Source organism: Parasteatoda tepidariorum, chromosome 7 (assembly GCF_043381705.1).
Source record: "Parasteatoda tepidariorum isolate YZ-2023 chromosome 7, CAS_Ptep_4.0, whole genome shotgun sequence".
Taxonomy (NCBI): Eukaryota; Metazoa; Arthropoda; class Arachnida; order Araneae; family Theridiidae; genus Parasteatoda; species Parasteatoda tepidariorum.
The window spans coordinates 12,322,094-12,349,804 of record NC_092210.1 but is presented as its reverse complement, the minus strand read 5'-3'; the positions used below and the strand labels follow the sequence as shown (position 1 = coordinate 12,349,804).

At 28.9% G+C, this 27,711-nt stretch overlaps 1 protein-coding gene across 8 annotated transcripts in view; it reads right to left on the bottom strand.

The window, feature by feature from the left end:
• Positions 1–2,466: 2,466 nt before the first annotated feature.
• The window catches only part of LOC107445534 (transducin-like enhancer protein 4), a 279,713-nt gene continuing 254,468 nt past the window's right edge, over positions 2,467–27,711 (bottom strand). For all 8 annotated transcript variants that reach the window (XM_043042558.2, XM_043042559.2, XM_043042552.2 and 5 more), the window contains 7 exons: positions 27,377–27,445; positions 27,155–27,256; positions 19,226–19,371; positions 17,111–17,222; positions 16,398–16,480; positions 15,962–16,142; positions 2,467–8,483 (listed from right to left, as the gene is read on the bottom strand). In XM_043042558.2, the coding sequence (XP_042898492.1) occupies positions 8,376–8,483; positions 15,962–16,142; positions 16,398–16,480; positions 17,111–17,222; positions 19,226–19,371; positions 27,155–27,256; positions 27,377–27,445 (801 nt within the window). In that variant the 3' untranslated portion in view covers positions 2,467–8,375. The remainder of the gene's footprint in view (positions 8,484–15,961; positions 16,143–16,397; positions 16,481–17,110; positions 17,223–19,225; positions 19,372–27,154; positions 27,257–27,376; positions 27,446–27,711) is intronic.

Here is a 27,711-nt window from a genome sequence, read left to right as displayed (position 1 = left end):
AAAACTGCATCAATGGTAGTTCCCCCTTTGGTTGTTGGATCATTCCTACCATTTATCATTTCCAATCCAAATTTTTTCTTTAAGGAAGGTTAATAATGTTTCAGGTAACGAGAAATTCACACAAAAATCTCCTGCAAGGATCACAGGTCGCTCACAATAATCAATTTCTTCACCAGTAACGTCTGCCAGAGCTTGTGAACCTGCAGTGGATAGTGACAATAAAGATTTTGCAATAAATAGTTTAATATCCCTCATGGCTGCATTTGGTGAAATATAAATGGCAATTAGAAAAGAGAAAACCTAACAATCAATTGATATTCACAAGAGACGTACCTTGACATAACCTTAAATCCGTCGCATTGTCCGTGGGATTGTTTTCACTCATTTTTTACAATTGTTATCCACTAAATTTGAAAATAAAAAATACTACCCTATTAAATTATATGTGTATCAAAACAAACTAAAAAAATATTTATAGAAAAACAATACTTTTATGACTTTTATTATTTTTATGCTAGTGAGAACCAAAACAATATGGAAATGAATGAGGGAAAACTGGATCCTACCACGTGATTTCCCGGCCAATAAAAATGTAGCGTTAAACGTTTAACGCAACCTTGTTGGAAGTCGCATAAAAAGTATCACTTCAAAAACTCGAATGTAGAAAAAAAAAAAAATTAAAGTAAACAATACACATCATAGTTTCTAAAAACACACATTGTGGGTGTATTTGTTTGTATATATGGAAGTGAATAATGAATTGATTGTTTTGACTAAATGACTTGCGTGTGGTTGAAGAATTATTTTTTTATCTCAAGTGTTGGAAATTCTATAATTGACTAGAAAATATTTTATGTACATTTCTGTTGCACAGTTGTGTGGAAGATATTACAACTGAGTTTCAGACCAAACTATTTGTGTTGAGTATCAAAGTATGTAACTCAGTGTATCAACTATGTGACTCTGTATATCAACTATGTGAGTACAAATTTAAATTAAACTTGTTTAGTATTGTTGAGTTTTTCTAAATTATAAGGAAATCAAAGCTATTGAAAGTTTAAATTAACAAATTTTAAGAGTTTTATTTATTTTTCCCACGTTGTTGTGATATTATGTGCATTGTGTTATGACGAATTCAGAAACTTGTTACCAAACAGATTTCAAAATGATTTTAGGTGATTCTATAGGGCAAATTAGACCCTACCTCCGGGAGTAACCCTAGCAATAGAGAGTCGAATTTGAGATCCTTAGATAGATTTATCTAATTATCAAACAAACAAGTCTATTTTTATTTTTGTGATTCGACAAATATTTTTCGAGATATCTATATTTTAAAAAATGTTAACGCCATCTTCATTTTGAAATTACAGCGTCACTTCAGAGCCAAAATGCCACAACCTGTATGCCAAATGGCGATACTTTTTTCTGAAAAATCTGAATCAGCTTTAAGAAATAGAGGTTCTTATTTAAGATTGTGGAGTATCTTTCGTCTAAACTCCAGGGGATGAGACTGGGGGTCAAGTTAGGCATCATTTGAAATTATTCTTATTTATCCGATGTGTACTTTCAAGAAATATTAGACCATTTTCTTATTTTTTGGATGCCTAACATATATTGGCACTGAAGGGGACAGATTGCTAAAGATTTGTTCAGTTGGATAAAAAAGAAAAATGACTGCTATATTCTCAAAAATTGACTAAATCACGAAACATTAAAGGGGAAAAAAAAACGATTTATAAAGTTGTTTTTTGGGGATTTTATCTAACTATATTTTGTTAGAAAATTCACTTATGCTACAAATTTAGAAAATTACATGAATGTAAAATGCCGAATTCAGTAGTTTTCATTATAGTTGGAAATTTAAGGGCATCGATTTTGAAGAATCTGTAAAATAAATTTAAAAAAAAAAAGTTTTTTTTGAAGGTGTTAACAAAAATATTTTGTAGCTATATTACGTGTAGATTACATATGTCTTGTTGGGATTTCAGATATTAAAAGAAAAAATACGGGTTCGCTATATTATTATAGCAATTGTTTCTAACTGTTCGATTCTGACGAAATCAACGAAAATCTAAAGTTTGTTGCGTTCTACTTAATATTTTGACCAAATTTCAAAATAAGGAACTAAGTTCGTCAATAGATGGTGCTTTTGGCTGAAAACAGAAACAACATAAAACAATGTTTTTTTGTAGCGTGTCAGACCATTTCATATTTGTTAGTTTTATCTTCAAATTTTCACAGGTAACAACGCTATCTATTGACTACCTTTATATGTAAAACTTAGTGAAAATAATTTCTTTCCTTGTAAGAAAGCAAGCTTACATTTTTTAAATCATCGATAATTTTTGGGACACCCAGTAATTGGAAATTACGTTGATAATTGGTTTCTATTCTAAAAATACATGATTGTGAATAAATAAGATATGTATGTGATGATAGTAAATTTAAAGAAACAGAGACAACAACTTACATTTTGGAATTTTAATGCTATCTTCTTTTCAATCGTAACCATCATTTACAATTAGAAGGGTAATTTATCTTATCATACAAAAACATATTTCCTCTCATTTGTTTTGGGCAGGGACTGAAATGAGCTGAATGATCACACACAGAATATATGAGGAACAACAAAGTCTTTTTTACTCAGCAGCTTCCAAATATTGTGAGCCTTTTCTCAGACGATAATTAAGAGCGATTTTCCAAAAGATCGTTGGCAATATAGAAGAAATAAGATTTTTTTTTTTTTTTATAGAATTAAGGTTAGTCATTTATTATTTATTAAAAAGAAATGGCTGATTAATTTGCAATTTAAAAAGAATTTTCCATTTAAGAACATATATTAAAAGACGATCTAGTTCAGACTACTTATGGAATTTTTGCAGGACAGATAAAAATTTATAAACAAAGATGGTTTTGCTGCAAGCGAGATCTGAATTTAAAGCTAGAAAATTTCTAAAGAATTTTCTAAAGTATTTCTCTTTAGAATTTCTAATGAGGTTTAAAAACATCGGATGGATTTCAAAGAAAACCAATAAAAAAAAAACGCTTATTTTTTTTAATTTCAATTTTCTATTTTATTCATTTGCAATTAATGTATGCTTTTCTGTGATAAGTTTTTGTATAATTGTTACAATTATACAGAAATATAATATAAAGTATATGTTATATAATATAAAGCAAATTATATAAAACATTATAAATTAAAGTTATAAATAATATCTTAGAAAGTTCTCTAAAATCAGATTATTTTTTTCCCTGTTGTATTTATAGAACGTTAAAATTTTCTAGAACACGTGTTTTATCAGTAATGCAATAACTTTTGTAAATTTTTACTTTTTGAAATGGTGTTATTAAAATTTTTTTTTCCGGATATCATATAAAAAATAGAAATCAGACGATTTATTAAACTTGTAAACTCTATTTTTCAATGGTTTGAAAGATCTTTGTTTGATGAAAATTGATTAAAAAGTGTCAAAAATTAATCGATTAAAAGTGTGTAAGAAGTTGAAATTTAAAGAGCCTAAAACCACATTTATTTTAAATAACAAATCTAGAAAAAGATAAAATCTTTAAGAATGTAAACTGATCTTATTTGATCTGTGTAACATTTCAGATCTCGTCAGCAAAACCAACAATGAATATGTTAGTTACATAAGAACAAATAGTCTTAGCATTTTTACGTAAATTAAAAATCTGAATTTAAGGATCGGAGAAATAGTTATAGTGTTGAGTCGTTCTTAGTTTCTTTCATCCAAAAATTCGTGAGCTCTAAAATTGTCTTGTGCATCGTAAAATGGTAAAGCAGGAACTATTTTCTTGTGTTTTATGACTCGAAAAACTTTTTTTTTCCTTTTTGTTCCGAAAGTCATTTTATGAAAAGGAACTAGGTATGAAGTTTATGCCGTTTTGTAAGAACTCAAAAAATCAGATAATTTTTTTCTACTCTAACCAGTTTATTTTTGTATTATGTGCTTCAAATTTTAGTTTGTCTAACTAAACTTTAAACTTGTTTAGTTTAGAGCAAATTCATTCAATAAATTAGGTACTTGCAACTTGAGAAGAAGTGAAGTGGTTATACCTAACCACGTGATTTAAATTAGATTTAATTATATACCTGGAAGCGACGTCACGCGTATGTGTCAAACCTGACTGGCTTTTGAATCAACCAATAACACGACTTACCTACGTGACGTGATTTAAATTTATTTTTTATTTTAGGAATTTCTGAAGCAAATAAAAGGTTTAACGTGTTTCTTAAACGCATAACTTAACTTGAAAAATTATATAGCCTTTAAATTTGAATTTCTTTCATCCTTTTTTTTTTTAAATTCTTCTCAAAATTATGGCACTCTCCTACGCATGAAGAATTGTAGTGAAATTTAGTGAGTGTTTAGATTCGGCAAAAGTTCCTATTACATTTGGTTAATGCAACGCATTTTCTCGATAATTTTTGAAAATTAGAGATATTACTTGAATTTTGAGTTCTTACATGGCTTGACCCACATTTAAAGGAATGTGCTCAATAGAAATACAAAATGGGATTTTTAACCAAGAGAGGATTTTTACAAAATGGGGATTTTTAACCATTTTCCCTAACAAATAATAATAAAAAAATTGCTGTCAGATTTTTTTTTTATAAAAATGTTTAATTGTTAAAGCAAAATTAAGTGAAATAATAATTTTAAAAAATAATTGAGTGTAATAATAATTTTAAAATTGAGAGACATTAACTATTTTTGCTTCTATGAGTTAATTTTTAATAATAAATCACATTTCAAAGCAAAAAGAAAAAAAAATCTGCCACGTGCAGAATCTTGGGTTTTAAGAAGTAAAACATTTATTTTAGAAATTAATGTTTATCGCAATGAATAGTGATAATGTAGGTAAAAAATATATAAATATTTTACACTTATTTTTTTAAAACTGTTTTACGATACCCATAAAACAAAAATGAATAATAGCAATAACTGAATGCCTAATTTAAATAGTGGTCCAATTCCACGTATTAAAAATGGAGTTGATTCACTTTCAGGTTCATTCCAGCCATTTCTATCTTATTTTAAAACTGATACTTTTCCAGTGTGTTTCGGTTGCTAAATAGAGGGCACCACAAATCACACCTGTTTGTCGAAGGCTCTAACGCCACTTGGAATAAAGCTAATGTTATTTTCATAACTGCTGTGAGTTTGAAATAGTTATTTATGATTATTACTTTACTTCAGGTTGAGCCTATCTTTAGCGAGCGCCCTCTATGCTAATTCTGAAAACGGCTCAGAATGTCAATAGGAAGAAGAGCCACAGTTTCGTGAAAACGAAAAGCTATTGTGATCCAATTTTTTTTAAATATTTAAATAGTTACACCAACTCTGCATTGTCTGATACTCATAAAAAATTGCGAAAATTGAAGATTATTCATTGATTTTCTGGTGAAAAAAATCTCGCAGTTTCTAAATATGTTCTTTCTTCGTTCTAAGGATCAGATAATTCTTTACAGCAATATGGTTTCTTAAGTTTAAAACTACAGCTTTGCCTCATAGGTAAGACTTTTAAGCGATGGCTGTTTATTTATTTATTTTTACTTTCCCTGGCGGAAAAGTTACGAAAAACACTGAATCACAAATCGAACAAAGTTGAAGTTGGACCACGATTCAAGAAAGGCCTATAATCGTTATAAATAAATAAAAAGTTTATCCTCTTTCAAGCTGAACTGTATTTTGATTAAAAATCCCTTTTTTTTTTCACCATGAACACGATACACCATTTCATGAAAATGCAAGCTTACAAGAAAATACATTAATTTTTCTATTTTTTATGTCAGAAGAGACAATAGACAAGCATATAGAAAAGAAAGACAAGTTGATATTAACACCATAGATTGTATGGTTAAAAATAAGAGATCGCATTTGAACGCTTCCAAACAATGAGAACACGACGTCAGTCCAACGTTGCGTGAACGTTTCTGAAACTGTACAAGTCCTTATGGAAGTAGACATATTTATTTTATATAGATGGATTCGTTTTAGCAAATATACCTTGTATACCGAATGTCTATGCAGTTCAAACAATTGAATTTCAGTGCTATACAAAATGTTCGTAAAAAGATTCCACAGAGAAGAACGCTGTAATCTTCCAGTAATGAAATATACACAGTTTGACGATTATTTTACACATTTGGAAAGCAATACACACTCATCGAATCTTTCAGTAAAATCCATGATTGACAACAAGTAACAAAGTGAATTCTATTTATAATTATAAATAAAAAACAGTTATTAACAAGATTTTTCTTTGTTTATTTCCACATCAGTGTGCATGAAATTTCACAAATAGTATAATTACCAGAAATAGCTGAAACTTTCACACATATCACATTGAGTTTCACCGTTCAAGACTATGATGGCGGAGAAAAAAAAATTATCTGTATAAATGTAAAAGAAAAACAAATTAAATATATAATTGAATTGAATGACTAAATTAGGATAGAATACTTTCTATTGTTGATTGCGAAATCAAAATTGAAAATTTTGTTTTGTTTTTTGCAATCGAAGTGAAGTGATTATGCTTTAACACGTGATTTAAATTAGATTTAATTGGTTATCTGTAAGTTACGTCACGCGTGTGTCGAACTTAATTGGTTTCAGAATTGACAAATGCCACGATTTACATATGATAACGTCGCTTACAAATTACCAGTTGTATTACTTTATAATTTGTTTTAATGAATTAATATTAATTTTATTAAAAAAATTATTCATTAATATCTCTTTTTTACTCCTACGGATCATTAAGTTTTTATCTGTTTCGTTTCACGACAGGTGACCACTTTTTTATTTATTTAACTTATCAATTTTTAAACCCAAACGAATTATTATAACGGAATTAAAGCTTACTAGTAGTAAAAGAGTCAATAAAAATGATATTTAGATTATTCAAAATTTTTATTAATTTTAGATTATATTTAGATTATTCAAAATTTTATTAATTTTTAATTATTTTAAACTACATCGTTCATTAAAAATTAAAATTTAAGTTAATTTTGTTATATAGTTTATCCTGAATTCTTCATAAAATGTTTAATTTAACCATACATTAATTCCTTTTAAAATTTGGATACAAAATATAATAAAATATCAAACTTCATAGTGTTTGAAAATTATGATTCGATGAAATTTTTCATTTTAGTTAACTTTATGCTGAAAAATTTATTAAAATTAATTGATTAAAAATTATGATTTCAGGATTTTTTTAAAAAAATTTATGCTTAAAAATACACTTTTTAATGATAAAAATAACGATTTTTTAACTTTTACTGAAAAATGTCATACTTCTTAATGATTAAAAATAAAAATTTCAGGAAAAAAATTTAGTCTCCTATAGACTCGTTTTAAATTTCTAATAAACAATAATAAACAGTCTTGTTATTCATCAACCAGCTTTCATATTTATACATTTTTAAGTATGAGGTTTAAAAATATTAGAAGTGGCATCATTACATAGAAATCTTTGCACGGAATAAATTTATAATAACCACAAAAACAAAATTGTTGAAGCTGTAATTCCATATTTTTTCAGCAGTTCATTAGTTAATGCAACAGTAGTTAAAAAAAATGTTATAACTGGAACATTCACGAGAGATGAAACGTACTGAAAAAAGGAGCACAGTTTTCTTTTTTTATTAGGACACATTCTCATAGTAGTTTCTTTTTGCCTGTAGAGTTTCCAGATAGTAGTAGTCCGCTACGGAGCCACAAGCGGCAAGTTTTGGAACTTAGTTGACTTAGGATTTGGTGGCACCGTTAATTGTAGTAGTTGAAGTCACTCTGTAAATAGTTATGTGAGTCTGTGCATGGAACTTGAGAAGGCATCCTTGATTTATTATCCATAGAGAAAGATCCATTTTATTTCATGGTTGAAGAACACGGAAACAAAATAAATAACACCACGTCTTGAACACTGTTCATGCCTGTGCCGCCATCTATATTACACTTTGATAAATAATCCTTCTGTGACATTAGGAAACGAAACTCGCACAATAAAAATATGATGTTTTGCAACTTTATAATGATTATAAGCCGAGTGAAAATAGTAATTCATGGATTAGTTTTCATAAATTAATCATAAATTATGTAACGAAATTATTTCCAAAACGATGCAAATTTGATAAATTAGTTTCATCATTGGATAATCATCATCATTGATTTGTGTTTTGTTTTCGAATGCGCATTTATTGCACTTAAAATGACTTATCAAAGATGAATTGTCATAAGAATTGTTATTGAAGAGTATATAGTTGGCGGCTTCAATTTGGCGAGTTGTGGTGAAGGTGTAACAGTTTTGGAGTGTAAAAAGGTGATTTATTTGTGTCAAGTGAGGATTCAATAAATGACTTCATACACTGTTGCTTTTTTGTCACCGGATCCAGTTACTATGTATTTGTCATCAGACGAAATGTCACAGCTTAACACTGATGAAGATTCCTTCGACTGCAAAGAGAAGACAAAAACCACGAATTAGACATAATTCATAATTTTATCACCACGAATTTCAGATTTGGCCAACAAAACGTTTCTATGTGTATTTCAGACTCGTGATTATGGATAGATTTAGAAGTACTACTCCTACGAAACAAAAACAAATAAAATGAGTCGGACTTAAAACTATCGCAGCGCCACTATTTATCTGAAAGCTAATTTATCGATTTTATGGAAAAGATTGTATAGCTAAGAATTTTGTATTAAAAAAAAAAAAAACAGATTAATATAATTTATTTTTTGAATTATTTTTTGAATAATTTATTTTTTGAAGCAACTTGTATTTCTTCTTTTCATAAGACTTAAGCCCGGTTCTGACAACTAACTCGCTATAATTCCATGTTACAGAAGAAAGTGTGGGAAAAAGTTCTTTTTGAAATGTGTTTTGTTTGTCCTTTGTTTGAACACAAAAATCGAGATAAACAAAATGATCTGTTTAAAGCATGTTGTGTATGCATTTAAAATTTAGAAGTATGTTTAACTAAAGTCAATTCTCTATTATTCCCCTAAAAGAAGTAGTGAAAAAAAAAAGCATCGTTGGAATTGCAATTAAATAAGCTATTTAATGTGTTATACTATAGTATAGTATAGTATAGTATAGTATAGTATAGTATAGTATAGTATAGAGTATAGTATAGTATAGCATAGTATAGTATAGTAATAGTAAAGAATAGTATAGTATATAGTATAGCACAGTAATAGTATAACATAGTAATAGTATGGTAATAGTATTAATTTAAGGTGATAATGTTCAAGAGATATAACTGTGAAACAGCATTTTCTATTTCATTTAGCTCAACATCATTCATTAACAATTACTTGCGTAAGTAGTGGTAATAGGACACAGTAGTAGTAGTAAGTAGTGGTAATAGGATTTCTTATTTAATGATAATTAGGGGACAATTAGCAGTAACTAAATAATTATGCTGTCACAAGCCGCAACGCTTATGTTGTTACAAGCCGTAACGCAGTAAAGTGGATATATTATTTCTTACATTACCTGACGATAATAGAATGTATTAAATAAAAATTCTACCAAAAATAACAATTTAAAAATATTACTAATTTTTTTAGAAAGTTATTTACGATTTCATTTAGGGATGGAAATTATAAGGAGTTGTAAGAACCGCTTTAATATACAAAAATATTTACGTTATATAAAAAAAAAATAGCTACATATTCAAGCTATTTTTCTATTATAGTTAAAAGCGCACTTTTTATTTAATCAATAAAACTCAGTGTTGTAAAATCTTATGACTGGAAATAATTCGATGCTATTTATTGATATCTAGACGATAATAACAAGGAATTATTTAGCAATAATATGAAAATATCTTCATAAATTTACTACCAAAAGCTGAATGTATTAAATTGAAAATCAACTAAATTTAAATGTTTTTGAGATCATAATGATTTTTTTTCAATAAATTCATACTTTCATTCAGCATTACAAGTCTAAATAACATTTAAAAGCATTCTTTTTCTCAAAAAAAAAAAAAAAAATCAGCAATGTAAGATTGGATAATTCGTAAAAATATTAGATGCTAATTGGTAATAACTAACCAGAAAATAATTGAATTTAAGCTTTAGATAGTTGTAATATCAGCTTTTAATAAAGCAAAATATTTACTTTATATTAATACAAAGACTACCAAAGATATTTTATGATAACATTTAAAAGCATTATTTTTATCCGATTAACAAAATTTAACATTGTGCGATCTGATAATTGGTAATAATTAGAAGCTAATTACTAATTCGCAACAAAAGCACTCTTTTTATCCGATTAACAAAATTTTAGCTTTCTAAGATCTGATAATTTGTAATAATTAGATGCTAATTACTAATTCGGAATAACTGAAGAATTGTTACCAAAAACTAGTGAATATATTGAAATCTAAAAGCTATCATGACAGAATCGATGCAAAGTGAAAATATCTCATTAAATTTGTTAGCAAGAGCTGAATATATTAAATTGAAAATCTACTAAAATAAAATATTTTTTGGTGAAATTAATTGATACTTTCCTTCAACGTTACAAGCTATAAATAAGGGCAAAAAGCAGCTTTTAATAAAGTAAAATATTTACTTTATCCTAACAAAAATAAATACAGATTTAAGATGTTTTTCTATAACATTTAAGCACTCTTTTTATCCGATTAACAACAAAATTCAGCGTTGTAAAATCTCTTTTATTAACGAATATTTAATAACAGCAAAATATGTTTTTTCTTCATCTTTATTTGAAACTTATTGAATTTTTTTCTTAAACCATGGATTGGATATCTAAGTGAAATTAAAGTTGCATAAAAACAACATGTTGCTAAAACTCCAGCAATTTAAAACCAAATCAAAAACAAGCGGGGGATTTTATTGATAATAAAACAGCCAGGAAAATGTAAAATGAGATATTTTTTTAATAATATTTACGGCTTAAATAAAGCTTTAATTAACTTTACCGAAAAATGTTATTTAAACAAACTTTATGTTTATTTTTTCAATGTTTCTTTTTCAAAATGATTACTTTTTGCATCGAAGACATGAAAACTTCAACAAATATGTTTTTTTTTCTTCCTTAATCAAACTAAATAATAACCAATAAAACTTATAAGATTTCTTGAAAAATGAAACGATTTAAAAAGAAACAACCGAACTTTTTTAACAGTAACAAATCTTATTTAGATAATTAAAACTAAGAATCTCTACATACAAAAAGAAATTAAAAGGATACTAGAAAAGATTTGATTTTAATCCTTAAAAGATTTTTTCCTTGGTATTTATACTTGTAAAAAAGTACTATTCAACAAATTTATTAACTTCAAGAGCTCTGTACTTATTAGTATTCCACGCAGTGTTACAATATTTTTCAATCTTTTCATAATGATATTGTGAGGATTACACTTAGCAAAAAAAGTTCAATTGGGGAAAAATTCCTTGTTTAAATACGCATATTTTGGCTAGGCGGGGGGATATTTTCAAACACATTCTTTCGGAAAAATTTCTTTTTTCATATATTGCAACTTTTTCCCTCCTTTTTTCTGACTGTCGGTGTAAATTTTCTAAGATCTCCGTGGTTTTAAATAGAAAAGAACCAAAAGAAGAGAAAGAAAATAATACGCAAATAGTGGAGGGGGAAAGAAAAAAAAAACCCTCTTTATTTAATTCTTTGATAATCCCCAAGAAAGGAATTTTCATTTGGTAAAATAAAAGACATTACATATTATAGTTTCAGAATATTTTTACTCGCCAAGTAAAAAAGAAGAGAGAAAAAAGATGAAATCAAGTAACTGAAGAGAATTTTTTCTTTCTTTTGCTTTTGAAGTTATTAAGAAAGTGGCATTTGTCTGTCTTATTGAAAAAGTATATCTTCTCTCCCCCTCCCCTATATCTCGCTTCCCCCCCACTTTCGCTCTCTTTCATAAAATCATTTCTGAAACAGATTCCATAAGGAGAAAACTGATACAAGCCAACTTGAAGATAAATATGAAAGGTGAGTGACTTGAAAATTAATGTTTCATTCTACTAAAAATATGCTCGGTTTTTTATACAATATGAAAAATACCAAATATTTCATACTATTGAAATTAACTAAAATATTCTTTCAAAAATAAAAAGAGCCAACTTTTATAATTAAATTTTTTAAAGAGGAAGAAAAAATTCGAATTCAAAACTGTTAAATTTTTTTTTTAAATCTTAGAAGGTGTAAATATTTAAATATGTACAATCTAAATAGGTTTCACAAAATTATTACTGTATTATACTGAAAAAAAAATGCTTTTTTTCATTTCTTTTAATCAACGTAATTTGCTCTTAATTTTATAAGAACTTTATCATTTATAGAAATTCAGAATATAAATTTATTTAACAATTAATTAGGGATGAATGTTGAACAAGCTTTAGTAAATTAAGTTCAAACGGCTAGGTTTAATTGTTAGGTATAAAATACGTTGACAAAATGAAAAAAGATTATATTTTGCGTTAAATTCTAATCCATACCCTTTCAATGAGTAAAACTTATCCTTAAACTGTTCGCACTATAGAGCTCACACGCTTAGCATTTCAATTTGTTAAAAAAACAAAATTTTTTAATCTTAATTTGTATATTGTTTCTTTCTAAATATATTTGGACACTTTCTATCCAACAAAAACAGTCAAAGACTATCACTTTGCACCTTCATCCACTGATATATCCGACATTTTATGACAATGCAAACTAAATCAATGTTCAATTATTAAATAAATTTGAATCAATATATTTTCTCGAGAAATCTCAATCTTTTCTAAAATGTCACTTAAAACCTTTTTCTACTGAAATCACGTAAATCTACTAAGTCATATAAATCTATTATATGTACGATTCAAGTAAAACTACTATATGTCTTCAAAGAAACTCTTATTATTTTTTTATTAAAATACCACTCAGACCTTTATCCACTGATATCACCAAAATCTGAAGACAATGCAATCTAAATTCATGCTGTATTACTAAGTAAAACTAAAATAATATATTTCCCAGAAAAATCTCAATCTTTTTCTAAAATGTCACTAAGAACCTTCCTCCACTGAGATCACCAAAATTTAAAGACTATGCTAACTAAATTAAAATTGTATTATTAAGTAAAACTACTATATGGCCTTAAAAAAATTAGAATTTTTTATTAAAATATCATATAGAACCTTTATCCATTTATATCTCGGAAATTTAAAGACTATGCAAGCTGAATCAATGTTTCATTATTAAATAAAATTTAAACAAGAAATTTCAATTTTTAAAAAAAAAAAAATATCACTCAGAACCTTCATCCACTAAGCTTCCTAAATTGCAATGATAACCCCATTCATCGGAATTTTTTTTAAATAGCCTAAGTATTAATAAGCAAATGTATTTCATAAAAAGGAAAATTTAAATTAAGGGAAAAACCTTTTTCAGAAGTCAAATGACAATTTACACCGCTATCGCTCACAGTCACCTTTCCAATTTTTGTCGCATACCTTTTAAAGGCGGCTAATTGAAAAAAAAAATCAGGACAGAATTAATCAGGGTTATGCTAGTCGAGACAATGAGCGCCAATTAATATGAAAGAAGGATTTGTTTCCATCGCTGGTCCAATTAAAACTGATCAGCGATAATGCACTTAGTACCAACTTCCCTGCTTTTCACTAATGAACAAAAAAGGTTCGAACCACCCCCATCCACCTCCCCATCTCAAATGAATAACCGGAGCACATTTTTTTCGCTTTCATTAATATTAAAAATTGCTGCAATATATGCATAGCGTGTAAGGCCCGTTCATTTTTTTAACTCCACCCCACACCTTACTACACCCTCCACCAGTTTCCCATCAAGACACTGTCTTTAATTTGGAAGGCGCTTTTTTTTCTAATAGCATTCTGAAACCCTCCTCGCATTTAATCAACATACTAACTCATTTTCTTCTGGGGACCCCTCCCCCCAACCATCTTTTTTGCCTCCACCCCATTTTATATACGTTCGACTTAATTTACAGGCAGCCTACCTTCTAATCTTGGCCTTCTCGCTAAATAAAAAGGATAGGAAAAGAAAGAGCTGCGCATATAACTATTTTTCTTCCCATTTTTAAAAGAATTTTTTATTCGAAGAAAGGAAAAAAAAAACCTGGTTGAAATCGTCTAATTAATTCTAAAGTTAAATTTTTATCGCGAATTTTATGTTTCGCGCATTAATTTAATAAGTTTATTTTTACCAAGCGATTTTTTTCCCTCTTTAATCTATAGGCTAGTTTTATTATTTTTTTTTCATTTTTAAAAATTATTACTTCTTTTCTACCTCACCCCCTCCCACCCATTTTCCTTATTCATCTTATAAGGAAAATTACTCCGGTTTCCGGAAATTTCCCGTTTTTGAGAGACGGATACAAATTAAAGGGGAGCAGAGGGTTTTCTTTTGATTAAAGATTTCGAATAATAAAGCGAGAGGAAATTTTAATTTTAAACCATATTAAGTCACAGGACAAAAGGCTCCTTTCTTCATATTCATATAGTTCCTCATTTAAAAGAGTAAAATTTCATTAGTGGCCTTCATTAGCGCGTCCGGCTTTGCAAAAACCAATTTCCCCAAATGATTATTAAGAACTTTTTTTTATGAAAAAAGTTATTTTTTGTTCTTAAGAATAATTTTTCTTCCTAATAAGCCTTTAAAAAGCAAGAACTAAAAGGTTGCAAGATGGTACTTAAAGCAAGTAATTTAAAAGAAACATTTAAGCTCAAATGCTTCTGGAATTTAGTTGCGCAATAATTTTATCATAACACCACTGCGCAGATAAATAAACAATTAGTATACAATGATTTATAAAGAGAACCAATTATGACGGACATAAATTTTAAGACAATCAAACATAAATTTCAGAAATTGCTTTTCAAATTCATTGTTTTGTAGATAAAAAAATCTTAAAATATTTGAATTTTATCATGAATAAAAATATATATATTGTATTCTCAAACTACACGTATAGTTCTTTTTTTCCTTACTTGAAAAAGTTCAAAGATGAATGTTAATTAAGGTTAAAAAAAAAAAGGTTGGCGCTTTACCTCCATTGCTTATTTTTAAACTATATATATCTCAGATTCCTTAGGCGAAGAAATACAAACATGAACTTCCATTGTTGACTCTCAAATAATATTTTGTTAATTTAGGTTAAAAAAGTTTGGAATTTTACCTCAATTGTTGATTCTCAAACTGTATACAGTTTTGATTCCTTAGGTGAAGAAATACAAACATGAACTTCCATTGTTGACTATTAAACTATACATTGTTACTTTGGGTGAAAACAGTCTGACACTTAAACTCCATTGTTAATTCTTAAACTATAAAAGTTACTTTTTGTTAGGTGAAAAATTTCGAAGATGAACTTCCATTGTTGACTTCCAATATACTGTTATTTTGGTGATTACTATTATTTGACTATATATTGTTATTTCAGGTAAAAAATTTTTGGCGTTTTACCTCAGTTGTTTATTTTTTAACTATATATAGTTCTGCTTCCTTAGGTGAAAAAGCTCAGATATGAACTTCCATTGTTGACTCTCAAACTAAATTTTGTTAATTTAGGTTAAAACAAATTTGGCGGTTTACCTCAATTGTCGATTTTCAAACTAAAGTAGTTATGTTTCCATTGGTGACCAAGTTCGAAGATGAACTTCCATTGTTAACTTTCAAACTATATATGATTACTTAAGGTGAAAAAAAGTTTGGCGTTTTACCTCAATTGTTTATTCTTAAACTATGCATATATAATCCTGTTTCCTTAGGTGAAATTTTTTGAAAACGAGCTTCCATTGTTGATTTTCAAACTTTATATTGTTATTTTGGGTGAAAAAGTTTGGCGTTTAAATTTCATTGGTAATTCTTAAACCATAAAAATTGCTTTTTTCTTTGGTGAAAAACGCCTTACCTGGAAAATAGAGGCTCCATATGGTGTCCTCCAGGCATTTAGAAGGTTGTCCTTGCCTGTTGACACGAACCATTTACCACAAGATGCAAATTTCAGCGAGAGCACACAACTTTCATGAAGATGTAGTTGGTATTTGTCAGGTTTGGTGCAATGCAACACCTCCACATTGCTACTCTCCATTCTAAAAAACAAGCATAGAGCTCAATTTTAAACAATGATTATGAATATAAAAGAATCTGTAGTACTGTTAGTATCTCAACTAAAATAATAAGCGAATTTTATTAGCTTTTCTAATTGGACGAAGTTTATAAAAAGTGTTCTTAGTTAAAAACATTTTGAAAAATTAAATTCTTTGTTCAAATTATTTTTTTTAGTTGAATTCAAAATTTTTGTTTTAAAAAAATAAGATGTAGAAAGAGAGAAAAACTTTACTTACCCTACAGCTAGCCATTCGCCAGTCGGACAATATCCCAACGAAAATATTTGTGAGGTAAAATCATGTTGCTGAAGCTGGCGACCCTAAAAGGTTAAAAAAAGCACAATTAAAACAAAAGTACCAGACAGACGTAAAGTGAAACCAAATTATTATCATTACTTTTAGAGGAATTATTATTACTTTAATTTTTCAATTTCGGAGAAGCTCACCAACTGGACATAGAATCCGAGGCGATCTAAATTTGGAGTTGTGACACATGGATAAAACGTGATTTTCGGAGTAATTTTGTGAAAGAATTTAAACAATCCACAGTTTGAGTGCTTTAATTTCTAAACAAAGCACTACAAAGCATATTAAAATCTGTATACAATCCGAAAATAATTATTTGAACTTAAAACAAACAAAAAGCTTAAATATTTAAAAAAACTAATTCATTATTTATTTTAAAAAAATCGCCAATGTGTTTTATGCGAAACGTTAGTAGTGCTTCCGAATTGAAACTGCCATGTCATAGTAAAAGTATGTATGTATTGATAGTATGTATCGACAGTAAGATCATCTTAATGTTATATGAAAGGCATTATTTATGTGACGATAGAGTTTTCAAAGAATAGTACTAGTTAACGCACCTCTAAGTAACAGTATATGATATAAAGTACCTTTAAGTACTAGTTGTTCAAATTCCTGTAAAAACTACTGAAGGTGTTACTTACTTCTCTTAGGTCCCAAGATCGCACTGTGTTGTCCAATCCACCAGTCCAGAGTTTTGTCCCATCACTAGATATATCTATGCAACTTGCACCGTCAGTGTGGCCTTGGAATTGCCTGCAAATTGCATAAATTTTGCACACATTAGCATAAATAAGTGTCAAATATAAACATTTATCAAAAAATTCTGCTAAACGGAAAATCTTATAATTTGATTGATGCTGTGGCCTTACTACCACTTCTATTATTAAACATCAATTCATTAGTATATAAGACATGCTAACTCGATTCAATCTTGGGGTACTTTTTGATAGATGAAGGTTGGCATTGTTTAAATCTAAATGATTCCCACATAAATGACTTCCGGACGTCATCTGAGCGAACCAACTTCGATTTGAACACGCCTACTTCGATGGATGGTCCACATTGAACAGTTGACTTGCTCTTTGTGACCTCGTCATCGTCCTCCTAGCGCTGTTGCGTCACAGTCTTAATTACACACATCGGTATCCCGCACACACTCGACTGCTGATAGTAACACAGGAGTTACCTCACACACAACCGTCAACTTAATACAGCACTCACGACAAAAGCTCAAAACTCGGTGAACTCAATACAAGTCTCCCGGTCATTCGCAAATACGAGAACTAATGGTGCACTTTCATCGAATTCTATCCCTGATAAAAATTCTGGTGGGAGAGTAATGTGGTGTAACTACCAGTTCGATTATTAAACATCAATTCATTAATATATAAAGCATGATAACTCAATTAATTCAATCTTGGGGTACTTTTTGATAGATGAAGGTTGGCCTTGTCGAATGCTCATTCCATACAATGCAAAAGTAATCTGTAATTTGACGACGTTGATGGAAAGCTCAGAGATACAGACAATTTAAATTGGGTAGATTGCACTATATAGTTCTTATAATTTAAAACAGACACTTCAAGTTTATTCATGTTGTCTCTGTGGTATCTTTCCATAGAAGAAACGTTTTCCTGTAGTAATTTTCGAATTTATCTAAAGGGAAATATTTTATTGCTTATCAGTAAGTTATAAATATGCTTCAATTTAATTGAATAAAATTCAAAAAATCAAAGCTTATTTAAGTGTAGGAAGAGTTATTTCGAACTTAATAACGTAACAAATAAATAAATCTGTTGCTACATTTAAATAAATTTTGCCATAAAGTAAAAAAAAAAAAAAAAAAAAAAAAAAAAAAAAAAAANTAAAATTAAAAAAAAAAAAAATACTAAACACAATAAAAAAAGTTATTTAAAAGGTAAGTATCTATTAAAAATCAGAAAATAAAACTTTAATTTTGTTTTCAAAATATTTCCGTAAAAATTAGTTGGATCAAAATTTCGTAAAAATTACTTAGAATTTCGTAGCTTATACAGAAATAAATAAATCTGTAGATTTAGTAAGGCACGCCAAGAATTGGCAGCCTATGCTGGCACGTCACTATTTGGTAGCCTATACAGACAAGTCAAGATTAAACTTTCAAAGGCTATCAAATTATACATAATATTTACGAAAATATTATAAAAACAAAATTAATCCAATTTTTAATGGAAATCTATCTTTTAACAATTTTTTTCAATGTGTTTATTATTGCTATTATTATTAAATTTCAAAGGCTACCAAATTATAAGTAATTTTTACAGAAATATTTTGAAAACAAAATTAGCTTTATTTCCCAATTTTTAATGGAAACCTACCTTTTAACGATTTTTTTCAGATTGTTGAGTATTATTATTATTTTTAAATTTCAAAAGCTACCAAAATATACATAATGTTTACAGAAATATTTGAAAACAAAATCAGTTTTATTTCCTAACTTTTAATGGAAACCTACGTTTAAAAAAATTTTTTTTTTAAGAATTATTATTTCTAACTTTTAAAGCTTACCAAATTATACGTAATTTTATCAGAAATATTTCGAAAAAAAATTAGTCTTATTTCACAATTTTTAATAGAAACCTACCTTTGAACAATTTTTTCAGAAGTTTATTATTATTTTTAACTTTCAAAAGCTACCAAATTATACGTAATGTCTACGATTTTGAAAGTTAACCTTGACGTGTCTGCATAAACTGCGTCGTAATAAAAACAATTACCTGACTAGATTTTGATTATGGAGGTCCCAGACGGCTATGTTTCCATCACTGCAACAACTGAAGCACACTTTGGAATCAGGGCTTATAGCTAGGGCGTAGCATGCAGGGGCGTTGGATGTCAATTCCGCTTTGATGCGCGGCGTTGGCTGAGGAGGGAGGAAAGAGTCATATTATTAGTGAAGTGATAATTAAATAATATTAAAATTTATGAAAGGAAATATAATAGGAATGCAAATATTATTTTTTAAGTATCACAGACTAAATCAAATGGAAAAAAAAGAAAGAAAAAAAAATGAAAAATCGTTATGCAGAAAACAGAATTCATTAATTTAAGAAAAAAATGGAATCTACAATGGAAAATACAATGAAATGGAAATTTAAATTAATAAATAGTCGTTAAAAATATGTTTTGACCTATTTTTGACTCCTCTCGTTCCGAAACAAAATTCAGTAAAACCTCTCAGGAGCGACCACTCTCCGTTTCACAATAAAATGGTCGTTGATGGAGGTTGGGAGCGATCACTCTCCGCTTCACAATAAAATGGTCGTTGATGGAGGTTGGGAGCGACCGCTCTCCGTTTCACAATAAAATGGTCGTTGATGGAGGTTGGGAGCGACCACTCTCCGCTTCACAATAAAATGGTCGTTGATGGAGGTTGGGAGCGACCACTCTCCGCTTCACAATAAAATGGTCGTTGATGGAGGTTGGGAGCGACCACTCTCCGTTTCACAATAAAGTAGTCGTTGAAGGAGGTTGGTCGCTCTTAGAGGTTACCTCTATAGACTTTAAAATTGTTACCAAAGGTACATGATTTTCCGTAAACGCTTTTAATTTTAGTCAGTGTCATTTTCTTGGTGCAGAAATGCCACTTCTGTTGGCTTCAGTGAAAGACGTAACGACGAACAAAATTTAGCGTCTATAAAAATGATCCCAACTGATGTAATTATGCGTAAAAACAAACTTGCCAATTATGAATGATAAAGCTATTTTAAATAAATAAACAATTATGTTTTTTGTTTAAATTTGCTTCCAATTTTATGTCATAACAATTGGTTAGCTTTAAAAGAGGAGAAGAGGTGTGCTTATTTTTTCTAAAAAAACTTAATTTTTCTAATTTAACTTTCAACTCTAGAATTAAATCATTGATAGCATCGTTTTTAGGGCACTCTGACTGCAACATGAGGTTGTATCGTCAAAAAGAGCTCTCTGAATAAGAACCTCACACAGATATTTTGAATACATTTTAATCTACTTATTTGTTTTGTTACATTTTTTGTTTTAATATTTTTTCGTGTTTCCTTATTGAAACTTTTCCGCATTTGGTGTAGATATTTGCCCGGTCGATGGGAGGGGTTTTAATGGTCCCTCTTAGATGTTTCCTTCAACACTAAGTCTTTGAAATGAAATTCCGTGGCGCCCAAAAGTGGCCGTAAATAGCTATATAAAGGCCGTAAATAGCTATATAAATAGGTCGCTATATAAAGGTGGTCTTTAGTGGAGGTTTCACTGTAATAAAATGTTGCTACCTTGAAAATAATAAGGTTAGAGGTTATTCCACAACTTGGGATGTAGACTTTAAAAGCCTATAACTTTGTAAAAATATCATTCTCAATATTTTTTTGTTTAACAAGTCTTAGTGTCAACGATTACATCAAATTTTTGTATGTTTCATACGTTTACAAATTTTATATGTAACTGGGGTTACGGAAGCAATATTCAGCTATACAACACAATATGCAGCCAGTTTGCAATTTTTAAAAATTTTACATTTATAAAAAGTTCTAAACATTGCATCAAGAGAAAATGACAACAAGACTCATATTTACAAAAATTATTAGTAGTTTTAAATAATTTTTTAAACTGAGTTATATGATTTTAATGTCTGACAAATACGGCATTCACAAACTGTGGAATTGCCCTCAGCAGAGATGCCAACTTGCTCCGGACAGCGAATAAATATTTTCAAGTGGTAGTTTATTAATTGTAATTCTTGCTTTAATAAATTCAATTTAATAGATTTTTATCTACCGCTTTTTCTAAATAATTCGTAGGTTTATATAATTCACCGTTTCACTATGGTTTCGTCATGCTAAACCTTTTAAAAAGCAAGCAAAATTAGTCAAATATTTGCAAAATTTAGTTTGTAGTTATTTACCGTTATTTAAATTATTTTGGCGTGTCCGGAGCAGTTGGCATCTCTGCCTCAGTGTTAAAAGTTAAAGTTAAACTGTTAAAAGTTTGCTTGCTTAAAAAAATTTAATTTTAGTTTATAAATTAAACTAAAAAAATGCATAACACATATGTATAATACATCAAGTATGACACATATTAAGTGTCATCTTTAATTGAATCCTGATGTAAAATGTTTATGAAATGTGTTATTATTTTATACCATTACTCAGAATTTAATCAAAATAAATAGTAATTTAATGTTATTGTTGGGATTAAATTACTAATGAATGTTTTATTAATATTTTCATCTTGAAAAATATGGTTAATTTGAACTAATAGTAAAAAAGTATATATATATTTTTAAAGTAAGCAATTAAAAACAAATTTATTTCAAAGTTTGGGTTAAAAATGAAAGGCGTAAGTTCTTTTTCCTTCGTAACTTATAAATAAAAATAATAATTAAAGTAAATTTTTTGTTCAATATTGATTTAATATTTAGAACTAACAATAACCAGAATAAGATATAATCACGTTTATAATTAAACTATTTCAACTGATTTTTTAAACACTAAAGATAAAAGCATCTGATAATTTTAAAGTATATTCCAAACCCCACAAATAGTGTCTAACACTATATCTTATAAAACTATCTAAAAAAAAGAAGAGTTTTAATTAAATTCTCAGATTCTTCCATAATTAACAAACTAAAAAAGATATAAAATAAGGTCGCAATATGATTCCTTTTAAAGATAAGAAAAATTTGTGAAAATTAAAAAAACATATAATTTCATTTTTTGTCAACAAAATTCGTTATAGTCATCATTCAGAAAACATAACCAATCATGTACGGCCATTTAAAAGCGGTTTACAGCGAATTAAAAAGAAAACAAACTCCATATATGCCGTAAACAATAATTAAGAAGAAATTCAGTGCGGTATAAAGCTACCATAAAAGATATTTAACACCACAGCTTTTAACTTAACGAACGAAGAAAAGAAAACGAAAAAAACTCAGTAATTTGGGATCTCATTTTCTGATATGGTTTTCTCTTCAAAAACCACAAAACTCATTAAACTCATTAAGAGACATTTCATTTAGTAGTCGGCCCCTTGCGCAGTGCTAAGGCGCAATCTTGGCGCTATTGCTTCCCATTAGAGCGCTAATGGGCATCTTAATCGTTGGATTAAAAACACCCTTTTACTGTAATTAAAGCAATTAATCCGACTCCGGAACGACGAGGAAAAAATTCTTCCCTCGCTTCTAGCTCAGTTTATCCTACTAGTTTTTCTGTCACCGCCTCTTAGTCCCCTAGCTTTCCCTTATTTCATTTAGTACTACTTTTTTTTATTTAATTAAACGTTTACATTTTGTCAAGTATTACTCAAAGAAAGGGGTAAAAAAATTTTTGCATTTTTTTTTTTACTTCTTTCATTTGAGCTTAATTTCTATGTTCTCTTTCGCCCTTTTTTCCGGTTCAATGCGGTATGGTTTTTATATCCGCTTCTCCCGTTTACGGGAAAATTTCCGGAACGAGCGCATGAAAATTAGAGCGAGAAGCATTGGAGTGAATAAAAAAGCATAAGCTAAACAGTAATTAATCAAATAATCACCACGCTTTTATTTGTAATCATTAGAGAGATTCAGTAACGATGGTAAAAAAGGGAAAAAAAAGAAGGGGAATTTTTAGAGTGGGCTTTTTATTTTTTATCACTTTTCGAGAGTGTTTTTGCATATTATAGCTAAACACATCACACGTTTATGCATTAAACAGAATGCTAGGAAGAAAAAAAGTTGGAGTTATTTTTCAATGGTGTACTCAAATCGGTTGATTAACCACTTAATTACTTTAGCGGTGTCTAGATTTTTATTTAAAGATTGATTAATTGCATTAATGAATTTGCTGCTAATAATGATTTTTTCAGTGCTCTCAAATTCGTTTTTGTTTTTAAAATAAATGAGTTATATATAATATGCGTTATCTTAATTGCAATATTATATTGCATATTTTTAAAATTGGTTTTTAAATTTTTTTTATTGGTAATATGTACTACAATGCTTACAATATTATATATAAGCATTAATAAGTGGAGAACTGAATAAAAAATTGCAGAATTGCTGAGAATTTTAATGGCTTATCGCTTTCCATATATCAAAATGCTGCAATGAAAAAAAAAACCCTGTTACATCGACACACAATATGTTTTATAAGAAACAGTAAGTTATGACGAATTACGCAAAAGTACAATTAACATACAGGGTTTTTAACTTAGCATGGTCCTCTTGACTAGATTATTCAGATCATATTTCCCAGATTACCACTGCTTACATCCCATGATTTGGTAATCAAGAGTCTGAATATGCCGGAAAAAAGGTACGATTATTTAGAAAAAGTACTCGCTCATAATGTAATTTAAAATACCATCAATTTAAATGAATTAGAATAGGCGTGCCACTTGAATTATTGAAATTGCATTGTGCAAAGTGGAAATCCAATCATTAGATCAAAAGGTATTCTGGGTGAAACTTTCCCCCCTTTTTATATTTACTGATTACTCATCAAATTCTACAGATACTTCGTTAGGAGTTTCGAAGCTTCTTGAACCATAATATAGTTTAAATTTTTGGTAACCCTAATATAATACAAAGTTGAAAGATATTATTATATTTCTTAAAATCGATTAAACGGTATTATGTGTTAGCATGATTCAATTCAGAATGGTTTAATTTAAATTCAACATCTTATTGCAGCAAATTTGCCTTTCTATACTACGGTTCAAGGTACTGATATTATGGTTTAAGTTTTTCATAATATGGCTCAAGGCTCTCGCATGATGGTTTAATACTGAACCGATTTTTCTAAGATTGAAAAATGGAGTTAAAATCTAATTGTAGAAATTGTTTCTGAGGTTTATTTAATTTGATTACTAATGAATGTTGAATTCCATTTAATTTGTTCAGTTTTTCAAACCGTCATCGTTAAAGTTATTAAAAGCAGAAATTAAAATGAGTCATTATTAAGAGCGCTATTAACATCGGTAAACAATTGTACAATTTTAATTGACCTACATTAAACAAAACATACTTCGAAATTTTTACTATATACGACGTTCATTAGTTCAATATGTGATTAACAAAATCGATTTATTTTACGATACAAGATTAATTAATGCGATACTGTTAATCGTTGAATAATTTATTATCCTTTTTAAAATAAATTGTCAAGCACAAAAGCAAATGAGCAGAAGTAATGATTTAATATTTGTCAGAGGGATAATATTTAAATATGCAACACATCTAAGAGGTAAAATTAAAACACCTTAGCTTTCTTATTAATATTCTATCCTACTGGTTTATCCTATTTAATAAATGAAATTCGATTAAAGATTAAAATATAGATGAATAACTAATTTATTTTTAGTTAATTAAATCTAACGGTTCTAATAAGGGTTCAAAATATTTATAAAATCGGATTAATTGAAGCATCCTTGGAATTTTTAATATTTATTAAATTGGTGCTCACTAATGGCTATATTACTATTGATTGCAACTGAATTCTATAAATCTTACAATATAAATCTATTACATTCACTTAAATTTAATTTATACTGTATGGAATTTATTTCATAGTATGGAATTTATTGAATGGTATTTGTATGTCTTGAATTGAATAATTAAGTAGAATAAAAAGAAATTTGTTGTCAAAATACGTGAGAATGGAAAAAAAAATTGGTTACACGTGATGGCATTTAAAAATAATTATTGTAGAAAGGATACACTTTCCAAATACGGATATAGATGCCTCTAGATGTTTGACAGAGGTAAGTGGATCTAGATGTTTGGGAGGTTAGCTTGTTCCGGTTCGAATGTGCGTCACCCCCATTGAAATAGAAAGGCATCTAGAAAAGTTGGTCGAGCACGGAAGCGAGTGTATTAATTTATATTTATGTGCAAAGAGTAGTGTAAAACCATCCTGCGTAAAAGTCTAGGCTTCGTGAGTAAGGGTTTATGCCAAATGATAATGCCATGATATTATACATGATAATGCCAAATCCCATAGAACTCAGAAAACTTCAAGAAGTAATTCTATACCCCCTCCTTGCATGTTTGTTCTACTCTCGTGTGCCCTTGAATAGGGCGGGTCGAGGTATAAATAAACAGCCCAGATTTGCATCCAGTGACTATTTCTTGTTTTTAAAATTGTAAAAAAAAAACTATACTCCGTTGTAAGTTAAGAAAAGAAGATTGCGGTTCAGGATTTAAGTAATCATCCGCGATTGCATATAGTTCCATTTTATTTCGTTATCAAATTATACAAATAGTCTTTAAAAACAATTTAAAAGCTTTTAAAATTTAAACACGTCAAACTGAAATTTAATTAATAATTCTAAGATAAATATCACAGGAATATTAAAAAAAGGTTATAATTTGGAAGTCTTACTGGAATCCTAGACTAGGCGTCATATTTCGATAGATAAGACCTTTTGTCCTTAAAAAAGAAACCACTATATAATGCTATAAGAGCATTTGAATTTGATTGGACCACTAAAAATGGCGAGTCTTTTGCTGACATGACCTTAACAAATCAAATACGAGATTAGGAATTTTTTACTTTCGTTTAACTGTAGAAGAAAATCGTCTGCAAAAAAAAAATATTTATGATTCTTTTAACAGCTTTTTTAAATACGAATAGAAAGACGTATATTTGTTACGATTTTTAGACCTCATTTTAATTAATTCTTATTACTTGTTAATTGATTATTCAATAAATTTCGTTTTCCTCATTTCACATGATTTTAGAAACCAATAAAAAAGAAGGCTGCGCAACGACGCTTCAAGAGTTGGCGATGTTGATATAGGGTTGGGCGCTTGGCATTCATTTGGCGTACAATTAGATGCAAACAGGCTCTCTCCAAAGCGATAATGGTGCTTTCTTAACTTGCAAACAAAGTTCTCTTCAGAGCATGTTGAGAAAACATCTGCTGAGAACTAGTTGCCAGATTAGGTTTGGTGATTATGTAGTAAAATAACTATTATCTTAATTCCGTTATGCATTTGCTATGGGCTTTCAATAAATTTTTAGTACCTTTTTAATCTTTTTCTGGATCCACCTTCGAATATTTATAAGCATTTGAACAGTATAGTGTATTATCATACTTTTTGTAAATAGAATAAGCGCTTCAATGTTATGCGATTTTTCCACTCTCCACACTTTTCGCCTTGCCATTCCCATGATTTTCACAAATTTTACTCTTTTTCCCACGCATGTATAATTGAACTCCTTACAGAAAAGTCTTCCACAAAGGCAAATTTATCCCAATACTTGATCTCTTGTCTTCTCGGTTGGGTTTGAAATTACAAGGATATGGAGTTGAACATTGGTAGTCTGAAACTCGAAATTGGGTCGGATATTCAACTATAGTTATAAAATAATAATAAAGAAACTTTTTACAGAAACGTATTGCCATAAGAAAAAAGCTAGATTTACGGAAACCATGGAAACGAAGAGGGGAAATTTTAGAGAACGGGGAAATCATGTAACCTCGAGGTGCCTGTTGCAACGAGGTGCAAAAACGAAGTAGTTCTTGAGTAGAATTGAGAAACAGATAATTGAAAGGGAAGAATCCAAATTAATTTTATTTCAGTATTATTCTACGATTTCAATTGGCATTGTTGCGGCATAAAGGCAATTTCCAATGCATGTGCTCTTATGATGTGTATATGATGCGAATAGAGTAATACAGAACGTAAAACTTACCGTTCCTAGATCCCATATACATATCGTGCTGGCCTCGCCACCCACAATAAGTGTCCTTCCGTCTGGAAGTAGTTTACAGGATCGAATGTAGTTTTCTCTTTGCTAAAAAATAAACAAAAATAAGGCGTCTTTTGGCACAAAATACTTGATGGTGTCTACTCATCTCAATAGAGATAAGTCTAATGGCAATTAGAGATTAAAAAATCATAACAATATACTTACCAGACAAACTAATTCAGAAACTGCAGTTTTACTTCCTGGTTGACTGATGTCCCATACTTTAACACAACCCTATGAAAACAGATATAGAGAAGCTTCGTTAAGAATAGGGAAGTAATCAGACCACAGTGAAATTTATTTAAATTTTTGGCACTTTAATAAATTTTTATTGTCTCATCACTTTTCAACTTACAATTTTAAGTTGATCTGGTATTTAAGGGAAAGAGATTTTATATTTTAATGAAATTATAACAGACGAATAATAAAAAATAATAAAAGTAACAAAAATGTTGGTTCTGACTTCCGTACCATGAATTAAAGGTTTATAAACTTTATAT